Source organism: Onychomys torridus, chromosome 18 (assembly GCF_903995425.1).
Source record: "Onychomys torridus chromosome 18, mOncTor1.1, whole genome shotgun sequence".
Lineage (NCBI taxonomy): Eukaryota > Metazoa > Chordata > Mammalia > Rodentia > Cricetidae > Onychomys > Onychomys torridus.
Genome location: NC_050460.1, coordinates 17850033 through 17873361, shown reverse-complemented (window position 1 = coordinate 17873361; position 23329 = coordinate 17850033). Strand labels below are relative to the sequence as shown.

The 23329-nt window shown below is 35.7% G+C and overlaps 1 protein-coding gene across 40 annotated transcripts in view; it reads left to right on the top strand.

Moving 5' to 3' along the window:
- Rims1 (regulating synaptic membrane exocytosis 1) overlaps positions 1-23329 on the top strand; it is a 499782-nt gene that overhangs the window by 307727 nt on the left and 168726 nt on the right. For 37 of the 40 annotated variants that reach the window (XM_036167469.1, XM_036167450.1, XM_036167430.1 and 34 more), the window contains 3 exons: positions 17396-17463; positions 20894-21004; positions 22469-22568. In XM_036167469.1, the coding sequence (XP_036023362.1) occupies positions 17396-17463; positions 20894-21004; positions 22469-22568 (279 nt within the window). Of the gene's footprint in view, positions 1-6183; positions 6272-17395; positions 17464-20893; positions 21005-22468; positions 22569-23329 lie in introns of those variants that run through there. The other 3 variants (XM_036167464.1, XM_036167465.1, XM_036167459.1) reach the window with 2 other exon arrangements.

Below are 23329 nucleotides of genomic sequence, written 5' to 3'. Positions count from 1 at the left end.
AATATAACCACAATTCTGAAGGCCTAGTTAATGTAAGTAATTATTTTGGGGAATGTATTTCATAAATTACATTTTTTTTTTTTGCCGGAGCTGAGGACCGAACCCAGGGCCTTGCGCTTGCTAGGCAAGTGCTCTACCACTGAGCTAAATCCCCAACCCTTCATATAGTACATTTTTAAGGGCTTGTGATATATAAATTCTTATTGTGATGAGCCATAAACTTTGAATATATTTCAAAGCCAAATTCAGCAAAGTTGTTTATTAAAGTAGTTAAATTCTAACAGATGTGTTTTCAATAATATCTTCCACCAATTTTGGAATTATTGATAGTTCAAAAGGGAGCAGATACATCAATAGGTAATGGTACCTGGTTTCATGCCTGACAACCTGGGTTCAATTCCCAGAGACCACCTTTGGAAGGAGGAATAGACTCCATAAAAGTTGTTCTCACTGTGGCATGGATGCCCCCATGAATAAATAAATGTAATTTGAAAACAGTTTAATTTCAGAATTATTATTTCTAATACCTTATTGAGAAAATATAAAGGTCTTACCAATCATTTATATATTGTTCTACGCAGCATGTATCTCTGAAATTGTTGAAGATGCTGGTTGTGGAAGAGAGATCAACACACTTGTTTACAGTATCATTCTTGCCTTAGCTGACTTCTAAGGCTTATTAGAGTTCATGTAGTTGCCGGTGCTTTTGTGGGTGAGCTCCCTTGCTTTTGGTATGTACCTCAAAGTTCATTTCCTTTGAGTACACTTTCTTGGATTCCTAAGTGTCTAGCTTGAGCAGGAATCGTACTAAAAGCATAGTGTCAGGAACCTGTAGTAATTGGCCATTTTAAGAGATAAGGAGAAAGCACCCAGTCAAAAGGGCAATGCTACAATCTAAGTCACTTATTCATCCAGAACCTTTCAACATTTATTTTTAATTTGGAGAGAAATATTAAAGAGGAAATAGACTCTCAGAAGAAAAACACCAATTAACATAAATTCTATCTATAATTTTAAAGAATGCATGGCCTCCTTAAATGTGCTCATAGACAATGTGTAAAAGACTCAAGTAACTCGGGTTACAAACCTTACCTTAATGGTAATAACAACAAAGTGCTGGTATTCACTGGTGAAAAACATACTTGTCCACAGGTAAAGATAAGCCACTTCTCTTCTAGTCTTTGAGAATAAGTCAAAGTTTACCTTTTGCTTTGAAAATACAATTAACATCTTATATTTTCATTTGTGATGCCATTTTACATCGATTACATATAATATATGTAATAATATATATAATCGATGTAAAAAATATATATGTATATTTTTCAAAGCTTCATTATCCAAAACATGAGTAAACAGTGATTACATATATTTGAGCTTTAATCAAAGAAATTAGAAATGTCTGAAAAGTCAAAAATAGCTGAGTGATTTCTGAATATGTCTGCATTTATATGGAATGACATTATGTCCTATGTACCTAAAAGCTCAGGAGAGCCTCCTTCTGTCCAGAATGCCAGAACGACCCTGCTGACATTTCTTTTGACAGTAGACTTCCACGCCATTATGCTGTAATTCCCTTGGCTGCAGATACAGGTTTTATCTGGAGAGCTGACGTTTACTTTAGTGATCACTCTTTTGCTGTTGTTGTTTGTTTCTTTGATTGGTTGTTTTTGTTGTTGTTATGTTTTGTCTTATGTGGGATTTCGCTGTCATCAGAACTATCCACCGAGGATGTGAATATCACAGAGAAGTGAAGCACAGAACGAGACCCCCAAACAGCTGTTTATTCTGAAAGACTTTAGAGTACTGATGAAAACAAATGGTTTCTAATGAGGAAAAGAATTGCTCTTTGGAATTTTTTTTGCCGGAAACGACCTTTTCTGACTTCTTTTTTTTTTTTTTTCTAAATTGTCTTTGAACATTCTTTATAGTCGTCTTGGTTAGTTTAACAAAACTAAACTACAATGGCTGCAATTTTTATGCTCATCATGTACAAGCACATGTGGATACTTGACCTGCAATGCAGTGAGTGCCATGATAATTAAATCAAACAAAGATTGCTGTAGGACCAAAGATTTTGGTCTCCATCTTGGTCTCAGTGTCTGTCTGTCTGTCTATCTGTCTGCCTCTCTGTCTCATTCTGTGTGTGTGTGTGTGTGTGTGTGTGTGTGTGTGTGTGTGTATGTGTGTGTGTGTTATATTTTGCCACTGTAGCATTAATACATCACTTTAAAAAAGCCAATAGAACTGTATGTTCTTGGTTGAAATTATAACTGTCAAGATGATGCCTTTTGTTGGTTTTATTCTCTTTAACAGTAAATAATGAAAACCATCCAGGCAAGCACAGTATCTAGTTCTACTAAAATTTAATGTTTAGACATTAAAATAAGTTGAAACAATTATTGCAATTGAAATTCTTTACAAATACACCTCAAAACTGGGTAACAAACATTCCATGCTTAAAACTAAATGGTGCTCATTTTCCCACTAGCTAGAATAAAAGACTCCATTCAGAGTTTAGGGTACTATTGGTTGGCTTTTAGTTTGAAATTGAGATCAGCCTTTAATTTTATGTAAATGTAAAGCAAATGTAGATATAGGCATTGGGGGGTGTGGCTCAGGGTAGAAGGCTTACTTTGCATATGTTATACCCTGGTTTGAGTCCCAGTGTAAACAAATAATGTAAGAAAAGTTCTAGGTATGTTTTCAACTAAGAGGGTAAATTAATTTTTTATTACTGGGATTATTAAAATCTCTTAATCATTATAATTTAGGATTTCTTGTGGCTTCTGTGTTTCTAGGGCTCAGAAAAGTCTTGACTTTAGTTTTTATATCTAAACATTAGGAAATTGAGTACAGTTTTTTTATGAGTAGTAGACTTCTTAGGTCAAACATGATATACATATTTTATTGAAAAGATTATCTAAAAATGACATCTTTATAAATTAGCACAATGTATCTCCCTTGAGAAAGTTTTTTTTAAATGGATTTTTATCAGAAGAGGGATATCAAATAAGTATTGTTCATATCACTGAATTAATACTCAGTGCAGTGTTTCCAAAATTAATTTTAATTTTCATATTTAATGTCACTAAATATATTGGATGACATTGACGACACCGCAATTTCAGTCTCTTTAACATATCTCCTAGAATTTCACCTAAGATGAGATTGTTTATTTGGTTTGTTTTTACAGAGAGGTATTATGTTTGATTAAGAATCTTCAAAAGACATTTTGACTGCTGACAATATAGGACATTATGCAGAGAGCACTTAATCCTGTGTTCTCCTTTTTTCATACTTCATTCACAAATTGTCAGGAAGTAGAACACTCAATAGAAAAATAACATGAGTGCATCCCATTTTTTTAATAAGTGATGAATCTGATACATCATTTGATAAGCATTGGCTAGCTGTAATATTCTGATTGTGATATGTTGATGAGGAATGATTTACTTTTAGGGTTTTAAGGTATTAGTTACAAATGTTCTCATGATTAAGAGCTGGCTTTTCTAAGCTGTGAATTATTTTTACCAATGAGCTTTTAGTTATTGTTTGTTTACATTATTTTAATTAACATCTTTCTCACTGGAGTTGTAAACTTTTCTATGTCCATAAGAAATTTCATGTGTATTCATACACGTTATGTTCTTTTTAGTTGTGAACTGTTGCATGCTGTTCTAACACCAGGATATTGCCCTTCTTCTATCCAGTCGGATCTGTACCCATTTGTTGAGACCCTATCATTCATGTTTTAGTCCATAAAGCTATGAGTCATATTGGCGTTGAAGGCAGATAGGCTTGTAAGCAGTTTAGTCTTCTGTCTTCTTTTTGTTTTGTTTCTTGGTCCCTTTATCACTCATTCTTATTGTTGCAAGCATGCTCCTCCTCAGGGCTCTCTCACTTGCTCTGGTGTAGGGTGCATCGTCAAGGGTACTATTGGGTTGAGTACCACAGAAATCTGCCTGCTTTGACTATAACGTTAGTAGTGAGAACCTAATGAACTTGTAGGGGAGGAAAGACTAGGGGTTTAGAATTTGTGATGTTGCTATAGCCCAGATGAGACCCCTTCCTCCACCCAATTTCCCCAACAGATGTAGAAAACTTGATTATGGGCTTGTATTATTTAAACTGTATATAAACTAATGCCTGCACATTAATTCCACTCCAGTTGTTTTCCTTGGTATCAAAGACATTTTGAGATTTATGGATGGAAAAAAACTGTTTTGTTTTGTTTTGTTTTGTTTTGCTAAAATCATGTTACAATAAATGTATTAAATAATTAAATAAATGTATTAAAGTACATTGTGCATACTCAGTGAAACAAATTTAAATTCCCACTTTAAAACTTACCTGTTTGCTAGAATATTAAAAAAATAAAGCCATAGGAAATAAATTTTAAATGCATAAAATATTCACTTGGGAAAATAAAGGTAGAATACTAGGCTACAGATTTAGTCATAAACATCTAACACACTAGCTTTCAGAAAACGTACTGAAACTTTTCACCAAACATACAACTTTCATAGCAGAAAGAAAGCATGTGTTCAAGCACACATATTTTCTTTATGATATTGGTACCAAAGAGCTGTGCCATCCACACCATTTCATAAAGACAGGGCAATAGCTGCGCAGATCACATTTTCAGAGCCACATCATCACCAGGATCCATACGGTGACATGCCTGGTGTGGTGATAGCAAAGGACATAAGAAACAGGAGGCATAAGAGCCCCATGTACACTGTCATTCGGACATGTGTCCATATAATAGCGTGCGGTTAATTCAGGCATAGTCTATAAAGTCTAAAACTGGCATTCTGTCTATCTTTCGTACCTATATTATTAAATTAAAAGTTTCAGAAATATTAAGGTATAGCATACTAAATGATAGAATTTCTGGAGCTCACAGTAACTGTGTGTGGCAAATCTGTGATTTCAGCAGTTAGAGGAATTGGAGATAGGGTTGCCAGTGCTCTTGAATGAAAGACTGTCTCCTTCCCAGAAAGCAACTCGACAAAACAGAGAAACTAATTTTGAGCACATTAAGTATGGGTCAGTGACGTTTTCTGGTTCCTTTCATTATCAATTTTTTGGGGAGGGGGACAGAGTCTTACAACCCAGGCTGATCTGGAACTCACAAAAATCCTCCTGCCTCAGTCTCCTGAATACTAGGTGACAGGTGTGAGGAGTCATGTATGGCCCAGTCTTAGAATGTTTTTGTTATAAAAAAAATTGAATCTCACGAGACGTGCTAAGTCTTTGGCCAGCCTTAAGTTAGGTGGCTTTATAAGGTGTGCATAGTCTCTGTATGCAATTGTGACTGTTACTTCTTTGTCTCCATTTCTTTTGTCCTTTGATATATCAGAGGGCCAGCTGAGAGAACATACCTACTAAAAGTAGGCTCATCTACGTTTAGTTCGGAGGACTTTGGCCAGAGATCTTGCAGTGCTTTGCAGCCCTGCTTTCTCATGCTACAGTTCAGAAATTGTGTGACTATGAACACTTAGCACTTTCCTCAAAGCCGATGATGATGCATAAAACAGAAGTGTTCTCTACACTTTTCATGCCTTGTGATTTCCCTTGGCCAGCCAAGGAACTGACAACCTAAAGAGAAAGTCCTCTTATATATGTAAAAACTCTTTGTTCCTCTGCCTCACTCACGCACAAAAGGGCAGAAAAGTCAAATTAATCTATGATAAAATTAAATGGAGTAGAAAGATTTTAAAGAAAGGCTTTAGGGGAGGGCTCTGGCTTCAAAGTATCTGTTTCTATCTGCTTGCTTCTGGTTGAACTCATCCTTTGCTTGTTATAATTTAGTAACACATCTTAAAATAGTAAGATGCATTCATCCCACATATGCATTTGCACTTGTATTCTACCAACTGCTCTCCTCGTTATTTACATCACTCAATCTCATTCCTTTCCTTTTCCATATCTTTAGATGCAGAGGCAGGTTGGATTCAGTTTGACACTCAGAATATTGAAAATTAGTGCTGTTTGGATTGAATTTGGGTCCAGACAAACACAAGCATTTTCCTTTATCAAAAAGATTCTTCTAGAATGCTTTTTGTGTTGTTATAATGCTTCTACTGTGAACATGTCCGGCACTACAGTTTCTTAAGCCTGTGGTTAACATCCAGTCCCCAAACAATGAAAACAAATAAACCCCAATTTTTTCCACAGGGTATTCTGGCTGGATATTCCGAGACTTTCCACGTCACAACCTGTTCTCCCACGTGAATGGAATGCTCAGTATCAATGTGGAAGCCTGGTCAGTTGGAAAGTTGCAGTGTAATATTTTCCCCCTGGGTACAGCACTTCCCAAAGTCTTATGTATTGAGAGTCACTGTGTTAGGGGAAAAATGTTCCCTAAGACTGTCATTTTGTGATTTGCTATCCAGTACATCCCACTATTCAATATTTAGATTTTGGGGGAGTAATTTCTTTTTTTTTTTCCTTTCTTTTTTTCCAGAGCTGAGGAGCGAACCCAGGGCCTTGCGCTTGCTAGGCAAACGCTCTACCACTGAGCTAAATGCCCAACCCCTTGGGGGAGTAATTTCTAAGACATTACACCTCATGCTCTATTTCCACATAAAATTATTCATCTCTAAACAATTACACAAGGAATGCTTTTTGTCCCACAATCAGGCCATGCCAAACTTTTTTGAACACCTTTTATTGTCATTTCCAATCATATGTTAGAGATTAACTAAAAATTGTGAGCAAATTTACATATAAAACTAAGTTACAGTGTTGTGTGTGTCCTTGCATGCATGGGTATGTCATTGAGTTTTATTGTTGAAAGCATTCTGGACTTTTAATTGATCAACTTTCTCTAAGTCCCACAGCATCAGAGCAGAGCAGAGGCAAGGGTTTCTTGAGCATCATGGTCTTTAGGGGGATATATCTGGATTTTGAAACATCCTCTAGTATCAAAAATCCATGTTTATGTAAACTAGTATTGTTTTCAATTAGTAACTTTGTTTAATCTCTCAAATAATTTTTCAGAATCTGCCAGTATTTAAAATAAATCTCCAGATTTCTCTTTTCTCTTTGCCTCTTCAAGAGAGACATATTGAAGTCTTCAGTGACTGTGAGGGCAAGGTGGTGGTGTGTGTACACACTTGTATGGGTATGTGAGTGTGCATGCAGAGGTCAGAGGTCCAATATTTTATGTCTTCTCAGTCATATTCCACCTGATTTTGAGCCATGGCATTTGACTGAGCTCATTGACTCAGCTAGACAGACTGACTAATGAGTTTCAAGGATCTGTTTTTCATCTCTCCATCACTAGGAAAGAGGGACATTGCTACACCTGGCTCTGGTGTCTGTGTGCTGGGGATCCAAACTTAGTTCCTCATGTTTACATGGCACACGCTGCCGCCTGTAGCAATGCCCCCCACACCTCCATGATTATCTTCTTAACACTTAATTCTGTTATTAATTAGATAATATTGTTGGGCAGCTTACCTAGAAAGGGAACTCTTATGCACCCAGATAACTTAAAACTTTACTGAGTACAAATAAATATCTGTACTATTTAATATTCAAGATATAATTAAAACTATTGAAATATTGTCAGCTGTCTGTAGTAATAACATTTAATAATTTTTATAAGCAGAAAGGATTTTAACATTTTTCTAAGGTGCAAATATTTCACTAAGTTGATGGCTGTTTCCCTGTAAATCTTACTTCCAACACTGATTTCATATTTTCAACATTATTTATGCAACTATTATATATTAAACTTTAATTCTAAATTCATTGGAAGTTGACAAAGATGACATACTTTGTCTCAAACTCTTTAAACTTTTGTGGAAAGTAGGTTATAGCTAATTAATATAGGAGAATGGAGTTTTTAAAGGTGAATAGATATTATCAAGACAGTGTACCCAATATTCAGTGTTGGGTTTATAATCATTTGTCTCTGGCTTCACACACATTGTTCTTTCTACTGTAAAATAGCTACTCTTCTTAAGTTTTCTATACAAAAGTAGACATTCCGTAAGATAAAATAATGTTAATTGATAAACTGAAAGGTAATGAGATTCTCTGGTTATTCCAGGTCTTGAACAGTGAGGCAGAAAAATAGTATCGTTTCATAGTTTTCATGTTACTAGGTAGGAATTGATAGGAATGATTGCTGATATCATAATTAGAAGAAGTGTTTGTAGATATGTTTTTATTCTAGTGAAAGTTTGAATTCCTGTTGGTACATTTTAAACTGTGATGTCCGTGATCTCCGTTTACCTCTGAAAGAACAACAGATGCTCTAGTGTTTATCGTTAGACTGAGGTCAGAGTTCTGCCAGGATGTTTGATTGAGTTCCCTTTCTGTGTTTTTCAGAGTTATATAGAACACAATGCTGACATGCTCCCAAATCTCACTCAGAATCACCAAACAATTCCTAAGACAAGGAAGGGATGTGTGGAAACCACCCTTTTACTAAATGTATTAAAGCACTCCCCTTTCTTGGACCAGTTTCTGAATCAACTTTCATGTGCTCTAAAAAAATACAAATCAGAGCTGCACCTCAGGCCCTGGAGCAAATGTTTGATCACTGTCTAAAGGCTGTTTGGCTCTAGGGAATTTGTGGACTATAAATAATTTCTGAATCTAAGCATTGGATTTGACACCTCGTTAGAGTAATAATTAGTAATTGATTCACTTATTTGAATCATCTTACTAATTGATAAGCTAATTTAATTAAATATTGAATTTATATTCCAATGCGGAAGAGTAGTGTTGTTCATTCTATGACAAAAAGAGATTAAAGGAGAATTTAAAAAGTGTAACTATTGTATTTTAAACCACATTATTGGCTTATGAAAACACCATGCCTGTTTATTTTCTGCAACTTAATGAGTTTGGAGAAACATATTACCTGTGAAACTGAGACCAAAATGAATGCTGTGAACATATCCACCTCCTCCACCTCTTTTTCTGCACTTTGTGATACACATATTTAAGATCTAACCCATGAGCAGTTCTTTGAGTATGCACCGCAGTGCTGAACTCTGTTGACTGCTGAGCAGTAGACATCTCCCCATTCCCAGCCCTTGGCAATCATCACATCACTCTTGGCTTCTGTGCATGACTATGTTGTTGTTTGTCGTATTGAATAATATACCTACCATACACCTATATTTTAGTACCTGGCTTCTTTCAGTTAACATCATGTCCTTCTGTGCCTTCTATGGTTTGTCCCCAATAGCAGGCCTTTCTACTTTGAAAAAAAAAATTCATTGTGTGCTTGTACCCCATTGTCTTTACCTCATAACCTATCAGTGGATATAGTTGCCACTAAGTATTGGTTATGGTGACCAATATCGTAATGTGCATGAAAGTGTAGGTTTTATTTATTTATTTAAGATCTTGATTTCAGTTATTTTGACCATGTCCCTGAAGTGTGTCTGACAGATTGTAATTTGGGGGATTCCTCATTACTTTTTTTTGATAGTAACTTTACAAAGTTATACTCCTTTTAGTACATACTCAGATTGTAATATTTCTACTTGTTCTCCACATTGATCATTAAAAAATAGAGTCATTTTAAAAGGGAAGAGCTGAGATTAATTTTTTGTCTTAATTTAGATTTCTTTAGTGATTTGTGATGTAGACACTCTTAGAGGTGAGTGTAGCTTCCATAAAAAAGTGAATTTCTTAATTTTTTTTAAACATTATTTTTTGAGAATCCCAAACCTGAGAATAAGACAGCTATGGCAAGGAAGTGCAATTATCTCTAAGCAGTTACTGCCTTTGACAGTGAACTCAGAAATGCGATTGCTGAACCCCAGGAAAGTGCTCCTTCTAGTATTTGCTTACACTTATGTCTTTTTTAGAATTTCATACATGAATACTGTATTGATATATTATCTATCTCCCTTCCAACTCCTCCTGTGTCCTGCCAGATTCATTACTTCTTTAATTATTATTACTGTACACACATATGTGTATCTACTATAGCCTGCTGAATCCACTTACTGTTGTTTCTAAATATGTAAGTTTAGGGATGACGACTTGGATTGGATAATTTATCAGGGGGCCTCATTCCTGGAAATAGTGTATCTCCATCTCTGAGAAGCCATTAATTAATTGCCTCTAACTCTTCACCTAGGGATGGGGCTTCTGATGTTTCACCCATAGATCTTAAATGTCAACTGGTATTGTCATTTATGCAGATCTTGTTTAGGCAGCCATTTTGTTCAGATGTCATGGGTTCAGCTCCCTGTGTATATAGAAGACACTACCTCATAGTAGACCTGGTCCTGTGTCTCTTCAGTCATTCTGTTCCCTCTTTTGTGATGATCTCCAGGCCTTGGGTATACAAGTTGTGTTGTAGATGTATCAGTTGGATCTGGGAACCCAACATCATTCATTTGCTGCATTTTTTTTTTATCAGTTATGGATTCTGTAATGGTCTTATCTGCCATGAAAAGAAGCTTTGTTTATGAAGGTGAAAGCCACATTTTTATGTGGATATAAGGATAGGTATAGGATATCTAATATTCTTTTTTAAATGTTATAACAAAATACCAAATGGCTGGAGATAATGCATTTCTTCTAAGAAAAAATAATCCATATGTGTGTGTGTGTGTGTGTGTGTGTGTGTGTGTATTCTCCCTTCACCCTATCTATATATCTATCTATCTATATTCCATATATATATATATATATATAAAATAATCCATATATATAGTGCATATATATGCACATACTGTGTTTACTTGTTTAGCTTGGCTAATTCTAAATTGGGTTTCATTTTACTTATCATTATTGAAAAGGTTCATACTAAACACCAAGGTTGGAATAAGCTTCTGACTGCTTCAGGTCTGGAGTTCCAGAATACAAACTTTTGAGATTTTACATAGTGCTCATCTTTAAGTATGTTTGGGACATAAAGCTGTCATGGAGTTTGAAGAAAATTGCCAAAAAGTATTTGCAGACTGATAGTTTTACTTTCATAAGAATTTAGACTGGCTGTAATGAAAGACATTCATTAAATCATAACAAAATTGCTAATTTTGTCATAGCATGTATATATTTATAAAATAGTCTGATAATTTTCAGATTGTGTGATTAATAACAACTTAGCATCATGTTTTCTCATCTTATTTTGATGACTAGAAACTAAGTCCTAAAAATATTTTTCTTACAATTGACTGTTAAGTTAAATGAAATTGAGGACTTTGCTATATAGCAAAATATTGCCAGTTTATATAGTACAACTAGTCTAATTTGGAAGCAGACACCTTCTCACTTTAAGAAAACTTCCAAAATATAAGTAAACTACTTCGAAGGGTATTTTCACATCTTAATTTGTAGTTTCAGATTTTAATTCCTGTCTATAAAATGAATTTGCTCAAATAAATGTCCCCATAAAACATTCAAATGTTTTATCATTGTATAGCCCCATATGCTTTTACTCATGTATTAACCATGACACTTGGTGTAGAGTTTTTCTTTTCCTTATATAAATTAAAGTCCCACTCTTACCATTGAATTGCAATCCAGTGTGTATGACATGCACACATTCAGAAAACAAATTTATTGGATATTTTACTTTTTAATTTTTTTAAAATTTTTTAAAAATTTTATAATTAATTTAATTTTACATATCAGCTACGGATTCTCCTGTCCTCCCTCCTCCCCCCTGCCCTCCCCCCAATCCACCTCCCATTCTCATCTCCTCCAGGGCAAGGACTCCCCTGGGGATTCAGCTCAGCCTGGTAGATTCAGTCAAGGCACGTCCAGTCCCCTCCTCCCTTCACCCAGGCTGAGCAAAGTGTCCCAGCATAGGCCCCAGGCTCCAAAAAGCCAGCCCATGAACTAAGGACAGGCCCTGGTCTCACTACCTGGGGTCCTTCCAAACAGTTCAAGCTAATCAGCTGTCTCACTTATCCAGAGGGCCTGATCCAGTTGGGGACTCCTCAGCTATTGGTTCGTAGTTCATGTGTTTTCATTAGTTTGGCTTCTTGTTCCTGTGCTTTTTCCAGTCATGGTCTCAACATCTCTTGCTCATAAAATCCCTCCTCTTTCTCACCAACTGGACTCCTGGAGCTCCACCTGAGGCCTGGCCATGGATCTCTTCATCCACTTCCATCAGTCATTGGATGAGAGTTCTAGCATGACAGTTTGGGTGTTTGGCCATCCTATCACCAGAGTATGTCAGTTTGGGCTTTCTCTCTACCATTGCCAGTAGTATATTGTGGAGAAATCTTTGTGGATTTCTGGGGACCTCTCTAGCACTTAGCTTCTTCCTATTCCCATGGGGTCTTCATTTATCATGGTCTCTGATTCCTTGTTCTCCCTCTCTGTTCTTGATCCAGCTGGGATCTCCCACTCTCTTTCTCCTGACACTTGCCCTTCATTACCCCCACTCATGTCCAGTTTGCTCATGTAAATCTCATCCATTTCTCTGTCATTGGGCAATCCCTGTGTCTTTCTTAGGGTCCTCTTTACTAGGTTCCCTCCCTGGAGTTGTGAGTAGCAGTCTAGTCATCCTTAGTTTTACATCTAGTATCCACCTATGAGTGAGTACATACCATGTTTAACTTTCTGAGTCTGGATTACCTCTCTCAGGATGATTTTTTCTAGATCCATCCATTTGCCTGCAAACCTCATGATGTCATTGTTTTTCTCTGCTGAATAGTACTCCATTGTATATATGTACCACATTTTATTTATCAATTCTTCAGTTGAAGGGCATCTAGGTTGTTTCCAGGTTCTGGCTATTACAAACAATGCTGATATGAACATAGCTGAGCATGTGCCCATATGGTATGATTGAGCATTCCTTGGGTATATGCCCAAGAGTGTTATAGCTGGGTCTTGAGGGAGATTATTCCCAATTTTCTAAGAAAGTCTATATTAATTTCCAAAGTGGCTGTACAAGCTTGCATTCCCACTAACAGTGGAGGAGAGTTCCCCTTGCTCCACATCCTCTCTAGCATAAGCTGTCTTCAGTGTTTTTGATCTTAGCCATTCTGACGGGTGCAAGGTGGTATCTCAGAGTCATTTTGATTTGCATTTCCCAGATAATTAGGGATGTTGAGCAATTCCTTAAATGTTTTTCAGCCATTTCAGCTTCCTCTCTTGAGAATTCTCTGTTTAGTTCTATAGCCCATTTCTTAATTGGACTGTTGGGCATTTTGATGTCTAATTTCCTGAGTTCTTTATATATTCTGGGTATCAGCCCTCTGTCAGATGTAGGGTTGGTGAAGAACTTTTCCCATTCTGTAGGCTGTTGCTTTGTCTTGTTGACCGTGTCCTTTGCTCTACAAAATCTTCTCAGTTTCAAGAGGTCCCATTTATTAATTGTTTCTCTCAGTGTCTGTGCTACTGGTGTTATATTTAGGAAGTGATCTCCTATGGCAATGCATTCAAGACTACTTCCTATTTTCTCTTCTATCAGGTTCAGAGTAACTGGATTTATGTTAAAGTCTTTCATCCACTTGGACTTAAGTTTTGTGCATGGTGACAGATACGGATCTATTTGCAGCCTTCTACATGTTGACATCCAGTTATGTCAACTCCATTTGTTGAAGATGCTTTCTTTTTTTCATTGTACGTTTTTGGCTTCTTTATCAAAAATTATATGTTCATAGGTGTGCAGATTAATATCAAGGTCTTCAATTCGATTCCATTGGTCCACATGTTGGTTTTTATGCCAGTACCAAGCTGTTTTTATTATTGTAGCTCTATAGTAGAGCTTGAAGTCAGGGATCATGATGCCTCCAGGGGTTTTTTTATTGTACAGGATTCTTTTGGCTGTCCTGGGTTTTTTGTTTTTCCGTATGAAGTTGAGTATTGTCCTTTCCAGGTCTGTGAAGAATTGTGTTGGTATTTTGATGGGATATTTTACTTCTTTCCTGTGCTATATTTAAATAGTTTAGTTTCACCTAATTTTGATTAATTCAACACATTTTTTTTTTGTTATAGAAGAATAAGCAAAAGATGAAATAGTTTGCGAGATTTAGGAAATACCTTGGGAGGATGACGTCTCTTTTGATTTTAGGTCTGTGAAGTTTACGTTTTGTGTATGACAGTCTATTTAGGAAGAATGATTTGTTTCTTGAGATGGTGGAAAACACAGTTATAATTATGTGTTGGGAATCATGGAGAGTTACGGAGAATCAGTAAAATCTATGTGGTCTGTTATTATCATTCATTTTGATGATGTCAGAATATGACTTGTATATATTCTTGAGATGAACATGAATTTCACCTTCCCTCATACTTCACATATGTTTTCCTTTTATACTTGTACACTATGTATATACTCAACTTGGGCAAGTATAGCTATTACATAAATTATTAAATACTTACTAAATGAAATAAGATGTGTGGTTTTAAAAAAAATTTACTATACGAGCTAAATCAAGCATTCTATTTGGAACATATTCACAATTAATGACATTGGTTGGTTTTATTGGGATCCATTGTGCCTTCACACCAGAAATTGAAACTCAAAATTTGGAATCATAAAAATTCATATTAATGCGTTATTATAGGTACTAATCACATTGAAATATTTTATTTCTATTTATATAAGTTTTATGTGCCACTTAAATGACATGTACATTATTTATGCACTGAAAATATATTTGTGCATTGAAAATGCTCAGAGTATGAAAATTATTGCAATGAAAGACAGTAATTAAAATTAGCCTTTTTCTCTCAAGATGTAGAGAGCTAACCTGTGTTAAAATGTCCCACAGTAATAAGCTAAGAATTATAAAATTATTTGAGCATAGTTATGTATGTATTGGGGCTGTCACCTGATAGGATTTATGGTTCTGTATTAATGATAACAGTAAATTAGATCTTTTTGAGGCACATTGAATTTATAGTCAAATGTTTGTATGTATTCTGCAAGCAAATTCATTGAATTTGTTGTCATTTTGAAACTCTGCAACCCAGCAATCAGTATCTTTAATCATCTACTAGTAATCAAAGAAAATAATTTTATCAAGAAGTATTTTTTTAATACTTTAGGAGAAAGTTTTGTTGGGTTTTTCTTAACCATTAATAGCAGGGAAATGTAAATTAGAAGGACAAATTGAAGTATTTCAAAATCCTGTATCTAACAAACTTCATAATTATAAGGGTAGGAAAAACATTAAAATTACATGTTATTTTTTATTATTTTTGCAAATATTTAAGAAAAAATGATACAATTTAATGATGGTCATAAAATTATTAAAACATGTTCAGAATACAAATAGGTTTAATGTATTCTAAAATTAATAAATTTCGTGTAGTACAATATTAATTTTTTACATCTTCATTTTTCTAGTACTATTTAGTATGTATCTACCATACCATGTATAATCAAATGTTAAATTATATGGCTACACAATGTGTAGCATTCATATTGTCATAAAGTAGAACAAGAACTAGTTAAGAGTTACTCTTTATAGATAAATCTGCCTATCTGACTGTCTACCTACTTACTACCTATGTGGAATACCCACATAATTTATGTAACCTCTGTTCAACATGTTTTCCCTAAATAGTTTGTAGATGGTAGAAAACCAGTGATTGAAACGTGAATTTTTATAATATGAGGTGTATCATTATTGAATGTTACCAAAATCATCAGCCTTTTAGTTCTCTGCGTTTGAGGATTATTTTGCCCAGAAATAGTCACTGTATATGAGTGTTTAGACTTGTTTAGGAACAGAAATGTCAAATACAAAGCTGAGCCATCACAAGAGAAAGGTGGAAGGCAGAGGAGGAACCCAAAGTGTGTAGACTTCTTACAGTAACAATCACCTCAAGGGCTATGTTTTCCTTTACATCTCCTGATAGATTCTAAGCAATTCTGTGAATATGAGTCTTCAAAGATGAGTTAGAAAATAACAGCTCATTGAGTCTTCTTACTAATTATATGGAACTTGGGAAGAAACACTTATTAATAGCAATAATCATTTTGTAAATAGATACTCATATTAGTCCTTCAATATTCATGTCATAGTTTGTTTTCTGAAAGTTACTGAAGATTGGCTACTTGACAATCAGCATAGGAAGATTTACAGAGGGTAAACATAAGATACAAAAGTACTTGATTTTGAAATTCATTTATTTTTTTTGAAATTCAAAAACCATTTTCATAATGAAATGTTCTGTAGATATTTGGAAATTTACAAACTTTGATATTGGATCATCTATGCATTCCAATACATGATTTTTGAGAGAGGTTTGGATCCCAGGTGAAGTGATATTTTAAGAGAATACTTCTCATTTCTAACATTAATACCTACACAGAATCTACCATTATTTCTGTGAATATTTAAATGACATTTCAATATTTATTGTAATGCTTATAACTGTTTTTCAACTCAAGGGTGTGTAAGAGAAAGCTACAGAAAGCACTGAAGTGGATATGTGTGGATTTTATAATTACAGACTTCATACATTCTTGACATTATTATGTATTGAATTTCTCCATTTCCCATATCTCCCACACCTGCCACTTATTTTTTTTTTATTGCTAAGATGCAGTTATAAGCCAAATGTGTTTTCCATTTAACTAGTAGTAGCTGTGTGCCTTGAGATTAGCTGTTAGAGTTTGACCCATGGAGAGACCATTTTGATTCAGGTAACTTGGTATTTAAAACATGAAGGTCATTTGTTTTTTACTTGTCTTCAAAAGATATCCTCTCAGGACTTTTATCTCACACAAATACTGCAAACATTGCTCTTTCCTTTAAAATTTTCTGTTTCCTGAACTTCTTCCTTTGGCATTACACTTGAAGTAAATATGAAAATTAATGTTTTTACTTGGAAAATAAAATAAACGTTAAATTAGATTCATGTACACAGTGCTAGAATTTTTTTAAGTTCCTTATGGCTTTGGGAGTACTGTTGAATACAATGTGGTTTGCATGCAGCCTTTTGCTAAGTTATTCTTGGTCATTTGTTTATCATTAAGTATTAGGCTTGTGTACTATATTAGCAGTTAATGAAGGAGGATATAGAACACCACATGACTTTGAAAGTTAGGACACAGTGCAGGTGAGTTCCAGAGAGCCTAAATTTGAACATTTCTCAGCTAGTGGATAATTTTTTTGCCATTAGAGGGCAGCCTGTCACCTGCTATGGTTTGTAAGGCAGGGAGGGAGAACCCTGTGGCTTCCACTATTTTGTGTCAGGATTTCTAGGATGATTGGCTCCTGATTGGAGATGTGCATCTCTGTCACTTGTTCACTCATTGCTGTGATTCCAGCCTTAGCCTTTATATGTCAACTGGGTACTAGTCTGGAATGTAAACACTCAAGATTGTAGCACCCTAAGCATTTACTTCATGGGCTTGAACATGCAAAGTGGAAACTGCCCCTGGAATGCTGCGACTTTCCACTTGAACCACTTTTCATTCTTTCCCACTGCCCAGGTGATTTGGATTATTACTGGTTGGATCCTGCAACGTGGCATAGCCGGGAAACGTCGCCTATCAGTTCGGTAAGCTTTCTCACAGCATAGACAGTTCACGATTCATATGTGGTATTCATTATCTTCTGTTATGTGATTAATAATCACCTCACTGGATCTAGTACCTATTTTATGACAGCCATTATTAATGTAATTTAAGGGCCGCTTTAAAGAAAAAGGGTCATCTTTGAATAATCACAGAGCTCTGCCAGCATCTGCCTCCTTAAAGGCGTTCACCACCACTGCCTGGCATCATGAAATTACTTTTAAATGAAGAGAAATTAAAAAAAGGAGCTCCTCAAGAAATCCAATAGTGTTTTGTGTGTTCATACTGAAAATGACTTCTCAATAATAATAAGACACTGCCATATGCTTACGATAAATAGACTGTATTTGGATGTTTAGGATTCTGATTGTGGGATCAAAGTGAATAACAGTGATTTTTTATTTTTATTTTTATTAAGAAATTTTCTATTCATTTTACATACCAACCACAGATCCCCCTCTTCTCCTTCCTCATGTACACCCACAACCTACTACTTATTCCTGCCTTCTCCAAGGCAAGGTCTCCCATGGGTAGTCAGCAGAGCCTGGTACATTCAGTAGTGGCAGACCTAAGCCCCTCCCGCTTCGCCACATAGGCAGTAGGTTCCAAAAAGCTGGATTCCACTGCCTGGAGACCCCCTATACAGTTCAAATTAAACAACTATCTCACCTATCCAGATTGCCTAGTCTAGTACCATGGCGGCTTCACAGATATTGGTCTACAGTTCATCATTTCCACTACTCTTGCTAGCCTTCTCGATAAGGGTGATTCTTATACTGTTTGTCTTATTAAAGCTGAACAATTAATTTTGTTGTTTAAAACAAACAAACAAACAAACAGAGTTGACTTAATGACTGTGCCAGACAGGCAAGTCCACTCCTATAATAATGGTTAACTAATACGACAGCACCTAATTTAAATCTCAGTTTATACATTAATGTTCACTCCACATTTGAATTTCCATGCTTAGCTTTCCATTGCATGGAATTTGTAGCATTTCTTCAGAGATAATGCTTATGCAAATGAGAAGTGAGTGTAGAGTTCCATGTTGCGGTTTTTACATTAGCCTGGGTGACATGATTTCACTTCTGTAGCTAGAGAAGCATGTCACTGGTGATGAATTAGTCTGTCCTCTTCTCATTTAAGTATATTTATAGAGCAGTGGGCACCATTGCAAAGAGTTTTACCCACTCAGTTCACACACATATACACACAAGCACAAATATCCACACATACCCAATACACAAATAGGCACATAAACACACCCAGAGATGTAACAGACATGGAGAAAAGCAAGCATACTCAACAACATACAAATATACACACACAAACACAGGAGTCATATCCATTGCACTGGATATGGTAGGTTTTAGCTGTTGAGCCGCACGAGTACTTAACCTAGTTTAACTTATGTAGAAAATGTTTTTAAATGCTGGAGAATAAAGCTTGGAAACTTTTAGCATCATTTAACTATAACACAAGTTCAAATATTTGAAATTTAAACAGCAGAAATTCAGCCTATGAAGAGGAAAAATGAGGTTGAATAGAACCCATCCCACCTTAAAAGCTGGATTATATCTATCATAGTTACAGTGTTGATCAATAGATGTCTAAAAGATAGGCCCCTAGGCAGTGGAGCCCAGGACCTGTCCTTGGTGCATGGGCTGGCTTTTTGGAGCCTGGGGCCTATACTGGTGCTGCGACCAGCAAGGAAGACGCAACACCAGGCTCTTCTTTCTGCAGTTTATTCAGGAACCTTGAACAATCTTCTGACCCCGGGGAAACCCGCTCACAGCCTTAAGTAATCATTGGGTAGCCACCCCTGATACGCCACGTGGGCACTACCAATAGGTCCAGGTGCGCAGAAGCAAGCCAGAATCTTTGCCTTAGCCAAATATGGAGTTGTTTATCACAGAGAGTGCTCACCGTCGGAAGGTGGATGGTGGAAGGCCATCTTTGAGGCGCGGCTGTACACAGCTCTCTACATCCTGGGACACTTTGCTCATCCTTGGTATAGGGAGGAGGGGACTGGACCTGCCTCAGCTGAGTCTACCAGTCTGAGCTGACTCCCCAGGGGAGACCTTGCCTTGGAGAAGGTGGGAATGGGGGGAGGGCTGGGGGTGGGAAAAGGGAGGATGGGGGAACCCATGGCTGATATGTGAAATTAAGTTAATTATAAAATAAAAATATTTTTTAAAAGATGTAAGTTTCTCAGTGATGCTAATAGTACAGACAAATATATTTTATTTTGTGTTTTCCTTCCTGTTGTGCAGAATAATAGTTTTCAGTGTGACATTTTCATTCTTGCATAATTTCTTTGATTACAGTCAGCCTTCCATTCCTGTCTCTAATCCCCTCCCCTTCCTGTACCCCCTTCTCTCCATCTTTCTGAATAGTTTCATATATTCCTTCCATTTCACCTTTATTATTTTCTCTAGAGCTCTTGCATGATAGAAAACACACACAGAAAACAAACAAACAAACAAACAACAACAACAACAAAACCCAAAACATTCAATAAGGACTCCATTATATGTGAATAAGACTGAAATTTTCCAGGTACTCCTTGACTTACTATACAGCGAGGCTACCTCCTGCTTAACTCATTGTAAATTGAAAATATTTTTGAATTAATGGGCTGCAATGATAGGTGGCTCAGTGGTAAACTCACCTGCTATGAAGCACGACCACCTGATTTCGACCCCCAGAACCCATGTTATGGAATGAGAAAACCAACTCCCATAACTTGTTCCCTGACCACATGTACATCGTGGGATGTGTGCTTCCTCACATTCATTAATTCAAAGTAAAATACTCTGATTGAAATGGGTTTCACACACCTGTTCTCCTTTTCTGTCACTTTGCCATACAGTACATTGTAGGGTGCTGGTTGTTTACAAATTGCATGACTGACAGGACCTGGGACTAGCTGCCCCTGCCCAACATCCTGACAGAGGAGTACATAGCAGACATATTACAACCTGACAAAAGTTAAAATTCAATGTGGTATCTGCTGAATGGGAATATCGCTATACAACTGTAAATTGAAATTAGATTGTAAGGTAAGCCAATGTAATTCAAGAGCTACATAATATATAATATATAACCAGTATACTATCACCATTAATAACTCAAATGTGGTGTTCTATGTATAGTAGAGATATTATTAAAATTACAGTTGGTTACATTTCAGAGCTATTTTCGAGACTGTTCTTAGTTGCTTACTACTTCTATAATCATTGCAAATAAAATATAGCTCTAACTGAAAAGCCACTACAGAGCCCACCTAAATAAAGAATTACCAATCTAGTGTCTTTTAACCCCGCCCCCAGCCACATCGTGCTATACCTGGTGATTATTTAGCTACAGAAAATAATACAAACCATTCACTTTTTAAACTTTATGTTTTAATAGCATCCTGTAACGTGGCAGCCATCAAAAGAGGGAGACCGATTAATTGGCCGTGTTATTCTTAATAAAAGAACAACCATGCCCAAAGAATCAGGTGCATTATTGGGTCTGAAAGTAAGTATACTGGTTCAAAATGTGGGATAAAGTACAGTATAGACAGCATTCAAAAAGTTTACAGCAATTGGTTTTAAATTTTTCTCTCCCTTTCCCAAAGTCAGTTCTCTCCAGTGAATACAGTTTTACTTATATGTTAAGGAGAAACAAATTATAAGTAAGGGAAATGTTTTCTAGCAACAGAAATACTTACAATAATGTTAAAAGTGTAAAATGTTTCTTTTGAACACACATGCTCTCTTCTGAACAAAATAAGAATATGTTAGATATACAGAGATATTTCTATTTTATAGAACAGTGTATATATGTGCACACATACACATGTACACATACATGCATATCTTGCATTATGTGTATCCAGACAGCTGTGTTAAATCACATGATTATGCTTAAAGTTTAATAAATAGATATCCAAAGATTTTGCTTCCAATACTGTTGTTGTATGTGACCTCTTGAGAACTGCTAGCCATTAATTTTGGGACTCATTGTAGCTACCGGTAGAGCTCTTGCCCGGCATACATGAAAGCCCTGAGTCTGAATCAAAGCACAGCCTAACAAAAATTAATTCATGTACTTGTTTATATTTTGTTGATTATAACTATTCATGCCTCTTGCTATGAACTGTTTGTGGGAGTCTGTATTAATAGCTACATTGCTGAGAACTATGGGCCACTCTCACCATTCAGCAATATTATTCCATCTCCCTCCTCTTTCCTCCACCCATCTTTAATTGTGTATATTTGAGACCCTTGCATATTGAAAAATTGAGCCTAGGGTTTTTTTTTTTCAGATATATTGAATTTAGATAGAATGGAAAGTATTGAATGTTTAGCAATATCATTCAGGTTTGAGAGTCAAGTGTTCATAGTTAGATATAGCAGATGGCATTATCCCGATGTTTTGTTGTGGATATGCTGTGGCTATGATACTTGTACAATGTAATACTTTGTACAGTGGCAGGTCACTTCCCCCAGGAGACCTCTAAACTTGAGTGGAATCTCTAAGTCTCTAAGAACTCCAGTATTTGTATTCTACCACAGTTATAGAAAAGGGACCAATATTGGATATGGACAGTGGGGTATATCTTTATGTAAATAAAGCTGACTCATATGGTAGGCATGATATGGAAAACTAATTATCCAAGTTCAGACAGTACCAACCACTTGCTGAATAACTGCGGACATTATCTCAATGCCCTGTGATTGTTAGTGCAATGTAAACAAACAAACAAACAAACAAAAACCCAAAAAACAACAAAAAAAGTACACAAACTTCCTTACATGGCCATCCCAAATATATGATTTTTAAAAATAATGCCTTATTACTATTTATTTCAATCAAAAATGAAGTTCATGAATGTCCCCTCACTGGATTGTAAGCATATTAGAACAATGTGCAATTCATTCTGCTTACTAATTTATTCCTGAATGAGACTTAGAAACTCAAAAATTTGTAATTATCCAGGTGGTTGGAGGAAAAATGACAGATTTAGGACGTCTTGGTGCTTTCATCACCAAAGTAAAGAAGGGTAGCCTGGCAGATGTAGTTGGACACCTAAGAGCAGGTAACTTTTCTCTTTTTTCATATAACCGATTTGTTCTCTCTAAAAATGTATGAGTGTTTGTATTCAGTTATTTATATATGTGAATCATCAGCAAGTCATTGTAAAGCATGGATATAGCTCTTTTCCTGATACAAATGTTTACCAATTCATTTATAGTTATCTGTACATAAGTGGCAATTAGGAAATAGAAAGATTAGGGATCTTTTAAATTGAAATAAAATCATAGATGCACAATAATGAAAAAATTCTCATTTTATAGGTGACTTTGTAATATTACAACAAAAATTTAAATCCAAAGTGGATTAGCATTGTAAAAAATGCATTCCACATCATTGTCTTTCATAATGTATCAAAACACTAACTTAGGAGTAGTTACTGGTGTTTTGCATTTAACCTTATCATGATAGTGATTCCTATACAGATTATTTAATGAATTGCAGGTTAGTTTAAATGTGACACGCCACTTCTATAGAATTTGGGTGTTTATTTTGCTCTGTATAGCCTTCAGTGACACAGTAAAGAGAAAATCCCTGAATATACTATAAATTCAGTAGCAAAACAACTTAAGATTGCTATTGATGAGTTGTTAATTTTTAATTTTATGTGAAATAATAAAATAGTTTTAGTGGATTTCACTGTAGATAATGGGTGACTATGTCCATAAAGATGATTGTTGATACAAGAATAAATCTGAAAAAAAGTATAGCAATCCCATGGTAGCTAAGGCTAGCCAACTTTAGCTATTAAAAGCAAACTTTTGC